Raw genomic sequence first — 14,300 nt, forward strand, 5'->3', positions numbered from 1 at the left:
CTGCAACTTCTTTTACTCGCAGCTCCCAGCGTGCCAGGGAGTGGCTGGGACGGCCTGACTGTTTTTGTCTTTGAGACAGAAGTTTGGCAGAGGGTCTCACAGTGAGACACTGGTGAGGACCTGAATACTTAGAGCTCAGGACAAGGATATTTTAAAGAAGGTTTAAGGCTGGAGTCATGAGAGTGGGAGCTGCAGCCTTGACTGGAGGGATTTTTGGGGTAGCGGGGACCCTGTGTTTCCTGCTGGCCTTTGGTACAGACTACTGGCTGGTAGCAAGCGACGACTGTGGACAATATACATGGCCCACTCAAACTACACTGTCACTGACACAGGACACAGATGCCAATGGAGCAAAGGTAGGGCATAACATGTGTGCACACACAAAATGCCTGTGTTCACTAACACAAATACTGATCTGACTGATTGCTGAAAGAATTGGTGGCTGACCTCTATTTACACAAATAAAAGAGGCACAGCACTTTAATCCTAAAAAGTCGTGTAATTACCACAAAAAGGAAAAATGTGGAACCTGATCAGATGTTGTGTAAACTATGCCCCTTTACGATATCTAAAGATTTAATGAAGTCATTTAGTGTTGGAAGAGGCAGGCAAGAACTACTACAGGAGGGGTTGGCTCCAAAAAGTAGGATCTTACCAAAAAGTAGGATCTTACCGTTACCGTTGTGTAACCAAAACATAAACCTCTCTGCTTGACAAACACCTAATTCTGTCAAACTCCGTACCCACAGTTTGTAACGCAGTCTGTTTGTTAGGAAAACATTATCCTGAGTGTGGTGGATGTGAAACTAGCTAAACGCTAAAATCAACAAGCTACCCCAGGCATCCAGCAGGCATGTTTACAGTGTCTATCATCCTTCTTTAATGTGTGGACTAAGCATGTCTGCTGATTAGCTTTAAGAAGGAGGTACAGCCAAGACTATAATGATATGTAATACTTGGGGGGCCATTAATATGTGTATAAAATGTCATAGAAATCCATGCAGCTGTTGTGATATTTCAGTCTAAACTGCAGCGGTGCACCAACTACGCATCCTGAGCCAAGTGTGTTCCATATATTAATCCTGGTCCACTATCTGCACTGCCAACTGTAAAATAAGCTTTTCAAATCTAAAAGTAGCTCTCCAAGCAAAGATATCCTCAGGGTTCAGCTCAACAAAGCTCCTCGGGAACCATTATACAACCGCCTTCACAGACTGAGTCAGACTCCCCATGACGAGTCAACTGAAGAATGAGCAAAGTACCCCTTTAATCTTCCAGTTTATTCTCCCATGCAGCATTTGTGTGAAAGTTCACAAAGGGATATATTCATAAAGGCTAATCCCCCTGCGAACTCCTCTGTAACATCACAGCCCAACAAAGTCTTTCATTTTCAATAAAAGAGGATGATTAAAGTTGTTGTGTTATTCAGCACCATCAATCATATTTTTGACAAGCGAGTGGAGAGTATCGCTCATGCGTGTTCATAAGTTCCCCCTAGAAAACCTCACAGAGCAGCAGGCCATAATCAGAACCACGTTTGATGCCGGGGCACCACTGAAGAACAGAATCACACAGAGCTGCTTTTACAGACATGTGTTGACAGAAAATGAGAAAACATCCATCTTTAGACGTTTTAGTGTCTGTTCCTGTGATGTCAATCTGTCCCCTTCTTTTCTCTTTTAGATCCAGTTTGAAAAAGCAGCCAATGTTTCGCCTCCGTCCCTCACTCTGCACCACGAGGGCTTTTTTTGGCGCTGTGTGTTTCAGGTGGAGCCCACAACACACGCCATCCTGGCCACTCTTCTCAGTATGTGGGCAAAACTTTCTTTCCATTGAGGCCGCTCAACTGTTTTGTTTGAAGTTGGGACTGCATGTCACACGGCCTGCACCGTGGCCGGATTGACATGCTCACAAGTGTTGGAAAGAATAACATCCCTATTGATAAAAATCCATGCCATTTTTATCTGTTTTCGGGTTTCTTAGGCCTTAATTGTCTAATTTTTCTCTTAATCAAATATTACATGCAACTTTTTTTTTACAGCCATGTGATCATTTTTAGGTTTTTAAACTTCGCTTTGACATTTTCTTTCACATTTCCCCTTTGAATCCTAGCCAACCAGCCGGAGTCCAAGGTTTGCATCCATGGTTACCTCTTCCCGCTACCAGTTGCACTTGGACAAGTTCCTCATCCAACTTATGATGCTACTGCAGGTAGTTCACAGTCACAAAGACTTTTTGTGTGCACACACATGCATGCAACTACACACAGGTACAATTTACAATTTGTCCCTTGACATTATTCAGAAATATTGGGATGAGATGACATAAAACATCAAATATGCATACTCGGAATGAAGGCAGAACCACCGGTCTCACTGTATAATTGTTTATACCTACAATGATTGAGTTAGTTGGATTATTATGGAGTCTTTTGGTTCATATTTTCTTTGTGATTCATTTTCCACATAAATGTCCAAATCACATTAAAGGACCATGTTGCCGGTCACAAATATCTATAGAATCTTATATCTATTGACTGAGCAATAAGCAAAAAAGATATGAAAATATTTGTCTGTTTCTATAGAACCTCCTTCATACTTTGGAATAGTTTGAATTTCTTAGGAAATAAATTAAAAACGTCTTCAAGAGAGTTTGATGAGAAGATCAATATCTCTGTCATATTCATTTAATACATCAATACCTCCCAGTTTTCCTGTAGTCAGAGCATAGACTTTAGCTCTAAGTTTACAGTGATCCCTCTTCAGCATCACAATTGCTGAATGAGGCGGGGGTTGGAGACCATTCAGTTCTGTGCATTTCTCATAGTGTGTTCTGCACATGCACTCACACACTTGTCGAAAATATGTTGAAAGATGACTCATCTGACCATTTCATGTTATTCCACAACTCTGTGGACAAGTGCTTATGATTTCTACACCAGTTGACGCTCAAATGTGCACCCATGCAGACACAGTCTGATTACATCCTGCGGGAAAAGTAGTTCTTCTGGGGTTTCTTTTGCATTTTTTTCCCCCTACAAGTGTTGCCTTTTTGCACACATTTAGTCAGGACCTTCCTGTACTTGTCTGTATATATATAAGTTTATATCTTTATTTGACTTTTGGCAAGAAAGCAGAAAAAAAATATATATTTCTCATCATCTCAAACTATTGATTCAACAGTTGCTAAAACCTCTGAATTCCTACAATCCTGCTTGTGTTTCTTGCAGTATTTCGGGGTTTCTGGACCGTGCTGATAATCTTCGGGCTGGTCTCAGCTCTGACTGGAGGCTTCCTCTTGCTCTGTGGTGTTCCTTTCATCAGCCACAAACTATACAAGCTGGGCGGTGCCTTCCTCATCGCTGCTGGTAAAATATAGACCACTTTATGTGCATGTGTGGAGTTGGTAGTGAGCGGAGTTGGTGTCTGCAGTGTGAAATGTATCCTGCCAGCTGGGGATAAGGTGAATGTTTTGAACACATGTTCTGCAGCCTTGCTGCTATCAGCTGTTCATGCCAGTTACATGACAAACACAACACAAAGTGCAGCAGATGTCACGCTGCAGAGCTGTCAGCATGACAACGGCAGGTGTAAACACTGCTACAGTGGTAACAGTGGAGCCTCCATCTTTGTCTCCTTGTCTTTCTCATTCTCTCTGTGTTCTCCACAGCCTGCTTGTTCCTGTTCATGATCCTGCTCTACGTACTGTGGATGGAGGTAGTGGATGTGAAGCGCTACATTCTGCAGGAGAGGGGAGAAACATGCCCAAATGCACAGGTTTCGGTGTTTTATGGCCTGTCATTCATGGTGGCGGCGGCTGGCGTGCCTCTGGAGCTCGTCTCTGGGTTGGTCTTCATGCTGGTGGGCCGTGCGCTGGGTGCCAGCAAGTGAGCTGTTCGCACGGCCAGCAGGAGAGAAAAGAAATGACTTTTTTCCTATCCTGCACTGAGACTCAGCAGGACGCTTGCAGGACATACAGTTCGGGTTGGCAAATTGTTTACATACAGTCGGATAAAGGAAAGTACACCCTCTGTAAATTCTAAGGTTTCAAGTAAGAGGACATAATAAAAATCACAGGATCCTTATCAAGTCTTAAAATTTGGTAAGTGCTACCTCAGATTAACAACACTATATGACTTCTTGCACTGTATCATTAGTCATTGAGTAAAAACTAAACCAAAATGCAGAAGCAGTGTGAGAAAAACTATGTACACCCCATGACTGAACAGCTTGTAGAACCACCTATAGCAGAAATAACTTAAAGTAGTTGTTTGCTGTATGATGTTATCAGTTTCTTACATCGCTATGTAGAAATTTTGGTCCACTCTTTATTCATGTTGCTTCAGCTCATCAAGGTTGCCAGGCATTCATTTATGCACAGCTCTCTTAAGGTCCCACCACGGCATTTCAATCTAGTTGCGGTCTGAAATTTGACTCCGTCATTGCACAACCTTGATTCTTTTCTTTTTCAGACATTCTGCTGTAGATTTGCAGCTGTGTTTGGGATCATTGTCCTGTTGTATGGTCCAGTTTTAACCAAGCTAAAGCTGTCGGACAGATGGCCTCACATTTGACTCTAGAATACTTTGGCATACAGAGGAGTTCATGGTGGACTCAATGACTGCAAAACAAGCCCAAATTATCACCCCTCCACCACTGTGCTTGACATCTGGTATGAGGAGTTTCAATTGATAAGTTGTGTTTTGTTTTCACCAAATACACTGCTTTGTATTGAGCTCTCATCTGTCCAAAGGACATTGTTCCAGAAGTCTTGTGGTTTGTTCAGATGCAACTTTACAAAACTAAGCTGTGCTGCCATGTTCTTTTTAGAGAGAAGAGGCTTTCTCCTGCAAAAAAGTATTTTTCTAATTGTACTGTCATGGACTTAGTAATTTAACATGCGAACTGAGGCCTGTAGAGTCTGAGCTGTAGCTATTAAGTAGGGCTGGGTAACAATTAAAATTTTTCATCTAATTAATCACATGATTTCCCTGATTAATCACAAATTATCGCATTTGTATGCAAAATCCAAAAATGAATTCAAAAGTAGTGTATAGCTTTAAGCATTTAGTTTTATTTTAAATGTGCTGCCATATGAATGAAAGTGCCATAACATTTGTTGTGCAAACACACTTTTAACATCAGCATTTTTATGTAGTTTTTATGTAGAAGCCTCGCTCCACTGTCTGTTTCCTTGAATGACTTGCTGCTATCAGTTGTGTGTTTTGCCTTTAAGTGATATTTTAAACTGGAACTACTACGGTGATAAGGCAATTCAACTTGGCAGTGTTTACAGATGACTTTGGTTCTGTCGACTCCGCCGTCTGTAAGAACTTTAAAATGAAAATGGCCGAGTAAAAGTTCCGTACCCTTCTCCATGTTTGGTGGATCCGCCAATTACTTTCTTTTCCGGTTCCGCAGAAGACGGCAACAGACTTTTACAAAATAAAAGCATGTGAGCAACAGACTTTTACAATAATAAAATAAATAATAAAACCTATGCTAATGCGCGATAAAATATTTATCGGCGCTAAATAATTAATGCGTTAACGCGATAATAACGAGTTAACTCGCCCAGCCCTACTTAAGTAAACCCTTTCAGGATTGGTGGGCAGCAGTAGTTACTTCTGAGATCAGTGCTGATGCCATTCCTCCTTGGCATTGTATGTTAACACACACCTGAATGCCCCAGACCAGCAAACTGACTAAACTTGTGCTTTATAGAGGTGCTCACACTTGCTGAGGATCACTTATTCAAGTGCTTACGAATAGCAGTGGCTGGCTGCGACTTACCATCTTAATTCCTTTATAAACAGTAAAGCTAAACTTGGTTTTCAAACAGCGCTTGTGCAATTTTCCTTAGTTTTTGTTGAATGGGTAATATTTTGGTGTAATGTTGCGTTTTGTTGTGCTGAAGTTACATTTACCTAATATCAGGACGTGATAAGTACCAGGTGCTTTTAAAAAATCTTTTTTAACAATGTCGTGATGCGTGTGACCTTAGAATTTACAGATGGTGTACTTTCTCTTTCACATGACCGTGCACTCATTATAGACATGAATTGCATGGCAGTATTGTATTGGTCTTTTAATTATTTTCTTGTACTGTTCTTTTTTTTTTTCAGGACAAAATGATCATAGAGCATGCATATTCAACAGAGAAAAAAATGCACAAAAGATTTATTGTATCATAGGTTGTCTGACATCATACAAGCAAGAAAAGCAAAAACACCCTGTTTGGTTGTTGCCAACTTGACAAGGCCACTTCTGTTAGGGATCATGATTGACTGCGGCCTGTAGGTCTGCCAACATAAATAGGGTGTGTTGAACAGCACTCGTTTTATTGACCAATCCACAGCTCAATGAAAGTCCATAGAGCTCAGTGCAGATCTATGAAAGAGGATGATAGATTTATATTGGCCGGAAATGTCTTTTGGAGCCAAGTCAAAACAGAAGTACACAAGTTGATGTTATTAGGAGCTGTAAAAACTTTAAGAAGGTCTGGATGAAGGTCCTCCTTGAAAAGGAAAACACTAGAACACCCGTGTCACTGTTTGCAGACATTTCACATTGTCATGGACTGGGAGGTCGTTGTCCCAGAGGGAGGCTCCTGCTCAAAAGCCCATGTCTTCAAGTTTGACTGAGGTTTGCTGCTGACCACACTGGACAAAGAAGAGTCTTCCATTTTATAGTGAGATGACACAAAGGATAATTTGGCAATAATTTACCAGAGGTTGGTTTAGAGGAACAAAGGTAAAGTGTCCCGCCCAAAAGAACCCTGCAGCAACTGTAGTGGTAGCATCATGCTCTGGGCCTGTTTTACTGGATGGGATAACTTCCACATGGATAGCTAACTCTGCAGCATAAAGTCAAACTATCAGCGAGACAGTTAAAACTCGAACAGGACAAGATGTTCAAACTAGACAATGGTCCCATGCAGACTGTCTCTAGAGTGTGATTATATATAATATACAGACTGTAATTAAAATTCAGTTTAGTGATAGGTTATACACAAATGAAAAAGAGCAAGCTCAGAAGTTTCTTTCGAAATTCGTGTTCAAGATAAGTGAGTGTAAGCTACAGAAATACTGTCTGGAAAGATAAGACCAATGTTAAGTTTTCAACCACTTGCTATCCTTATTTTTTTTTTTAAATCACTTAATACTTAAAAACAACAACAACTGATCGCTATTTTTTAAATCCTTTTTCTTGATGCAGCAAATAATGACTCCATAGAGTAGGAAGTGACAAACCCTGTCCTGATTTTGGAGCACGATCAAAGTGCAGGGGCTGCAGCAGAGTGAGGTGGGAAGCAGGAATGGCTGCATAGGCTGGAAACAAAAAGGGTCAGCTGGGACAGGGGGTTGTGGGTGGGGGGTCAAGGGGGCTTTGAGAAATGAACAGCTGTTTGTGGGTTTGGTTGGTGTACAGCAGGCCAGCCAGCTGCCCCCTCCAAACCAGTCAGAGTGTCAAACTCCAGGGCTGATTTTTTTCCCTCTCCTGCACAGCTTAAATCAGAATACTGATAGCAGCAAAAGCTGAAGAAACACACGATGAGGTAAACACAGACAAAAAGACCCCCATCCTTATTGCAAACCTTTGTTTTCTTCAGGTATGTCAATAAAGATGGAAAAAGGAAACTTGTGATTGTGTCATAACCGCTAAAATGCAAAATCACCCTCCTTTCTGCAATGGTTGGAACTGACACAGTGTGGAAACACACACTGGCTTTCATCTGCGCCACTGAGGAGTGATGGGGGGGGGGTTTCTGTAGTTGCTTCAAAGAGCACGTCGATCAAAACACACATTCACACACACAAAAACACTCCCATGCTGCGATCAAACTGTCCAGTAGCACCAATGTTTTTGAAAAAAGGGCGGTTATGGCACATACACAACTGATGCTAACTCTGACTTTTGTCAAACACAGAGTAATGCTACTACTACTAATAATAATACCAAAGCCATCAAAAGCTGAAAGTCATCTGATCATTGCTGCTCGAGACTGAAGATACAAAGATGTTGTTAACTGTGGTTGTGATATTTTACATGAATTACTGAGTTATTTCAAATATGTTTGAAATATATTTAGTCACTGTTAATAAAAGGTGTCATTTGTATTGGCGTCCCTGTTAAAATCTCCCTCCAGCAAAATCAGCCTTCAATGCAATGTCTTAGGATTGCTGCTTTGAATGTTCAGAGCACCACCTCGAGTCTCAAAAAGGCGCGGTCAAACAGCCTGCACGTTTCATGTTGAAAACACAGCTAATGTGTAAATAAATCGGCACGAGCTGGGTGGAGAAGCTACTCTGAGGGTTTTGCCTATGGGTGTGACTGCACAAAATCACATTCTCTTAGTCTCTTAGACTATGATCTATGACGGTTTATTTTGAGACAGTGTAGTGTCCCATCAAAAAATACCAGTGAGGACACAGGTTTGCAGTCATCATTGTGCAGGCAGCTTTGCAAATTTGACAAAAAAAACCCAGCAGTGAGCAATCCCCCCCAAATGCTGTCCTGACCATTTATCTGGGAGACACCACAAGTATAATCAGGCCTCTCCCTCTCTGTCCTCGCATTCCTGCACTGAGCGGTGACTCTCTTGGCTCACGGGGTCGCAGACTGGGAGCGGCCGCAGCTTTACGGCGAGCTGTCAGCTGAGCAAGACGCAGTGCATTTCTAATATTGTTGAAAGAGACAGAAAGTGAACACTTTACTATTCTGACCCCTCCACTTGCATGCAATGTTGTATAATTATGCTTCATCTTCTTGAGAATTGCTCTCTGGTCCAAACCTGTACAAGTGTATTATCCCAGAATAAAAACTGGCTATTGCATAGAGTAGAGGAGACCGTGACAGTCTTTTTTTCTCGTGGTAAAAACCTCAAAATGTACAACTTGAGGAACCCAGATAAGCTTAAAGGGGATTAAAACTGCTGGAGAGGGACATTAACATCTGCAAGGGCTTTTTCCACAGCAATAGAAAAAATAATATCTCAATTCCAGATTGTAAAGCCAGAGACAAATTTGGGGAATTGGGCTATCCAGATAAAACTGACTGAACATTGTGACTTAACTACTAGCGGGGAGCTTGAGCAGGATATCTTAACAGCTGAGCTCAATTTAAATCCTTAGAGAATTTTTCGCCACGAGGAAACAGACCATTTCTGATCCCCGGAAACAAGATGACCATATGACAGATAAAAAACAAACAGATGACGTGCAATTTATGGCGTGCACTCACTGATTTGCCAGTGCTAGTAACTATGTGGTTGTATCATTCCTGGTTATCCATCACATAGTGCCACTGTTTTGGACTGGTTTATCCACCAAGTAGAAGAGAGCTGGTGTGTGCCCATTTTTAAAGTGACGTGGTCAATCGTCAATCGTTTAAAGAGAGCTAACCACTGCAGAAACATTACTATGCAACAAAATGTCACGCATATCCAATGCTAGTTTAACAATGATGTTATGCATCAGTTTAAGTGTAAGCCTGTAGGTGGAAGGCTTGCAAAAACAAGCAGGAGGTATAATTTAGGGCCACAAACAGCGATAAATTTCACAGAAACCTGGAAAGCAGTTGTCTTTTGGACCAAGAACCTGCAGATCAGATTATCAGCTTGTGGGACAAAACTGCAGCAAATTACAAACTGCTGGCAAAACACACAAGGTTAACGATATGAATAGTGTCTGAGTTACGATGAGTTACAGACATTTTTCACTTTGTTTGCACTGAGGCTGTGACTTTCTTAGCTAAAAAGATCTTAGAAGCTGTCATTAAAAACAATCTTTCTCCACCTTAAATAGCTGTGTTGTAAAATGTCTCCACTGAATTTGATAAGTGGCCACTCAAATGACCATATACTTTATGCTGAGACTCTTACCTGTCACATAGTGCCTCAACGGTGCCAGATTCATTCTGCAGCAAAAGTAAAGACTGGTCATACCAAATATCGATTTATGTTTTTCCCCGTTTACTGCGTTTCATATTAAACTGACTGATAAATAAGACATGTGTGGCATTGTTTTTCAAAGCATTCTGGACCTTGGGGGTGTAAAATGTTTGCATAAAATTTTTTTTCAAGTGTATTTTTGCTTTGTACCAGCCACCAACTCAATTTAAAGGGGACTTTTACAGTCATAAATGTCCAGAATAAAAGTTGAACTTCCTTAGCCTTCCTTGCACATCATATTGTTTTCATTCACCAATTCCAGCAAAGTATGATAGTAGATAACACCTGGGTGTGCAGTTCACTTTCACTCGATCAATTAAAGGAGTAATAGGTCCCTGATCGGCCAGCAGATGGCCCTCCAGCTCTCTTCTTGGAAAGGTGAGCTTCCCACGCATGGATGGACACAAGCAAGAAATATGTGGGAGTTGGTGCAGAGGAGAGGAAAGTGAAGGGTAGGATGGAAAAGGAAAGGAAGCAATTACTGAGCGGAGTATTGAGCTACAACCCTGGCTTGTTCAGTGACTGTAGCTCTCCCTAATCAGTGTTAATTAACTCTTATGTCTCCTCCCCTGTCATCCACAACAATGGAAACACACGATCACTTCATTTAAGGAATCCATGATCTTGCACTTGAAGTGGCTGCAATTATGGTGTTGTTATATGATAATAGTTAACATTATGCCCATGCATGTGACTAAATGACATGATAATAAAGTGATACATGCTTTGAAAATTAAACCCGACAGACCCACAGAATACGTGTGGATATGTTTCCCGGCTGGAGCTGGGGCTCCCACGTATGCGATCTGTCAGAAAGCAAACAGCAGGATGTGGTCTCACACTGCAGGGAAAATTAACCCTACGTGGACCCCTCACCCCTCCATCCCCCAGAGCACCTGGACGGAATACTGGTGGGCTCTAATCCAGTCAAAGAGGAGGAGGAGGGGGGGGACACTTGGTGAGAGCTCTTTCCTTCCATTCTGTGATCCCCTAACTCCACTAGTGAGCCGATTACCTGCTTCATGTGTGTATGTGTGTAAGCGCGAGTGCACACGCAGGGCCAGACGGACACAGTTTCTTCCAGATAAAGGCTTTTTCCCCTGTCAAAAATGACGACCCTGATAAGAGCTGATATGAGAGAAAAGCAAGCCTTATGGCATCACTCTTTTTTTTTTTTTTGTCTCTTTTGTAAACCCCAAATCCCCAGGAACAGACCCACCCACCCCCTTACCCAGCACACACACAGCTAATCTCTGTTGGGGGTTATAGTTGAGGTAGAGAAGGAGCAGGTGGAGGGATAAAGAAGAGTTGCTGTGTGTGTGTTTCTTCCTGTGTTTTTGTTTAAAAAAAAAAAAAGAACTAGTGTGGTCATTCCTTCTTTAAAAAAACAAAAAACCCAAAACACTACTCCTCACATCCATACACATCCAACAGTGTTCACACAGATAGATTATGTCTGAGACAGTCAGCGCTCCTGCCTTCAATTAACCTCACAAAGACAGGATCACTTACGCGCACACGACGGTGATAGCAGGAGGGAGACAGTGAAGACTCTGTGTGTGTGTGTGTGTGTGTGTGTGTGTGCGTGAGTGTGACTGTGTGTGTAAATGGCTGTGATGTACACAACAGGCTTTGCTAAACAGAAACGTGTGATACAACAGTTGACTTATTAGTGAAGGACATCGTGCCATTCGTTCTGTCTTCTGAGAGACTTCTCGCCCACCAAAATGTTATTTACGCGCACTGCTGAAAAGAGAAATTGACACAAACAAGTCAAAGGCACAGAAGAGGAAGCAGGGGGCCGCCCTGGTTTGTTGGAAATGAACAGGCACACCGAAAAAATAAACAATCAGCACGAGGGAACACGGTTTTACAAGACAAGGCGTACTTTCCCATTCCTTTTTAAGATTCTTTTTTTCTTAATCTATTTTTTTAACGAGCCTACCAGACGACAATGAGACAGAAAACTCTTCTTCACTCTCTGTTGCGGCTCAGCATCGCATCACCGTGTGATTACAGTACAAACTTCTCACACACCAGTCCAAAAGAGAAGGTGCACACTACATTCATCCAATACCTCTGACGTTCAGGAGTGTTTGTACGCGTGTCCCAAAAGTAAAAGAAGAAACAGGAAATGTATGCGCAAAGCATGTAACACTATGTATCAGGAAAGAAAAGAAAATATAAGCATTGTTTCCCTTGTGATGAGGTTGGGATATGACTTGTTAACAGTTTATTATAGAAAAAGACACATGATGGAAATATACATTTTTTTTAAATGACTCCTCAAACAATAGTTCAGCAAACTGTGGCCATGGGCTCCTCTAGAAAGCTGGCCAGCACTCTGAAAATTAGAGAGATGAAAATTATAATAATTGATGACAACAAAGCAATAGAAGGCCATAAGACAGTAGCAAAGCATTTTCAGGCAGTCTTTTCCTCAGGTCATAATGTAATGAAGAAAAAAAAGGAGAAAAAAATATTATTATGAAAAAAAAATAAATAAATCAGTGTTTTCACTCCCAACTCAATATGAGATGAGCTGGAAACTATGTTGGTTTGACTGGAAAAGATCTTTAGATAGATCTATCCACATATTTAGTGGCTATGTACTGTTCTTCTATTAATTGGCACCTGCAGAACTGTGATCTTGATGGGAAATTATCATAAAAAAAAAACACAAAACAGTCCTCACCACAGATTTCAGTGTCAAGTTTCTTTTAAGCCGTAGTGAGCTAAGGCATGTTTGGACAAAAAATGGACACGATTTCATGAACTAACACCACTACAACTGTTAAGTGTGATGATTGATCAATCGTGCTTTGACCTTGCGTTCCAACAAGGGAACATTTCCCTGGTAGGAAAGACTTGGTTCAATTAAATACCAGCAAAGCAAACAGCACACCGTTTGAAAAGAGGATGACTTCTACAACAGGATAATGATGCTAAAAAAACAACAATGTACAACTTCAAATGGTGCAAGCTGAAGGTCTTGTCATGGGCAGCAGCCCTCAAACTAAAACATTTGTGAAAACCTCAAATAAGCGGCGCATGCAACATGGCCAAAGGCCGGCCACACCGGGAAGGTGGCGTGTGTGTTGCTTGTGTTTTTCTGAACTGCTGCGTCCCGGCTGAGTGTTCGCACCATAAACAAATGTTTTTACTGTGTATTTTGCTGAGAACCACAATGTACAATGTGCAGTGGACTTGGGACAGAGTGGAGCCTAACATGGGAGCCAAAATGAAAATCAACCTTTTCCGCACATGCGGCGCTCCCGGTGGGAAGCTAGCTTAAGATTCTCACGGTGGTTTGGATACACCTACTCCCTCTTTTGATTGGTACTGTGTATTTGAGCTGAATACTTTCATCTGAAAAAAATTCAATAAGTTGATTCCAGATGGTTTGTGTAAAAACAGAAAATATCTGAGTTGTGTAATAGGCTGCCACCAAGGTGCTTATCAAGCCATATAACTACAACCTATGAGGGGATGCACCAGCTGCGAAACTCTGGGCTGATACCGATACCAGCGTTTAAGATGATCATTTGGCCGACACGGACTGATTTTGTCGTCTATTTTCCCTTTGATGCCAGGGAAACAACTGAGTATGTGTTATACAGAAATGAACTGAACAGTAAACAATAAACCCTGCCTTTCACATAAAAAGCTTTCAAAGGATTTTTTTTAGCCAGGCAGTTTAACCACTGCCATCTCAGTGACTTTTTAGGGCTTATGTGGCCCAACAAAATTACATGCTGATGAATGTTGTCAGTTTCAGGGGAAAGTCATTGAAACACACGCAGGACACACCAGATGAACATCAGCCACTGCCCAAGGCTGATGTTATCCTTCTTGCCGACAGGCTTATATCAGTCAACAAGCTGAATATCTGCCAAAACCCACTTTAAGCGGACATAGCTATTTATCCCTAATCCTATGTAATCGGATACCTTTTTAAGCTTCATATGTCACACTCTGATTGTAAATATGTGTTAATGACTGAAAACATTAGTCATAAACTGTCTGTTATTTATGTTTATTGCTTAATATGTAAACCTTGAACAAAAAAAAAACAAGAATGTGTACCCTCAGTGACACAATTTTCTTTTTAGACATGGATCCCTTCCGAACCTGTAGTCTGGGTTCTTGTGATGGGAGCGACTGAGAAAAGCACCACTGTTATTCTAATGATAAAGTTGGTCAAAGTGTAGTTGCTGCGCTGTGTGGAGGGGCCTGAGGTTTGAGTCCAGTTTCAGCCTCTCTTCCCTCCTTGCTGAACAACAGAACCCTTTAGTAAAGAAGAGAGCACAATGGGGTAATTCTGTGTCTTAGAAAGACAGTGGGATCCG

At 41.5% G+C, this 14,300-nt stretch overlaps 1 protein-coding gene across 1 annotated transcript; it reads left to right on the top strand.

Moving 5' to 3' along the window:
* The first annotated feature begins 25 nt into the window (after nucleotides 1–25).
* On the top strand, nucleotides 26–8,117 carry LOC142397546 (transmembrane protein 182-like). Its single transcript, XM_075480980.1, has 5 exons — nucleotides 26–356; nucleotides 1,684–1,807; nucleotides 2,113–2,211; nucleotides 3,230–3,367; nucleotides 3,670–8,117. Exons 1-5 carry the CDS (start codon nucleotides 177–179, stop codon nucleotides 3,888–3,890), a joined length of 762 nt encoding a protein of 253 aa, XP_075337095.1. The 5' UTR covers nucleotides 26–176; the 3' UTR covers nucleotides 3,891–8,117.
* Nucleotides 8,118–14,300: the final 6,183 nt, after the last annotated feature.

The sequence above is a fragment of the Odontesthes bonariensis genome, chromosome 13 (assembly GCF_027942865.1).
Source record: "Odontesthes bonariensis isolate fOdoBon6 chromosome 13, fOdoBon6.hap1, whole genome shotgun sequence".
NCBI classification, from domain to species: Eukaryota; Metazoa; Chordata; class Actinopteri; order Atheriniformes; family Atherinopsidae; genus Odontesthes; species Odontesthes bonariensis.

Bases quoted from the DNA above. Each gene is read 5' to 3' on its own strand.
- LOC142397546 (XM_075480980.1), top strand. From the start codon at position 177: ATGAGAGTGGGAGCTGCAGCCTTGACTGGAGGGATTTTTGGGGTAGCG. The intron at 357-1,683 runs GTAGGGCATAAC...TTTCTCTTTTAG, and splicing joins CAGATGCCAATGGAGCAAAG to ATCCAGTTTGAAAAAGCAGC. The intron at 1,808-2,112 runs GTATGTGGGCAA...TTTGAATCCTAG, and splicing joins CATCCTGGCCACTCTTCTCA to CCAACCAGCCGGAGTCCAAG.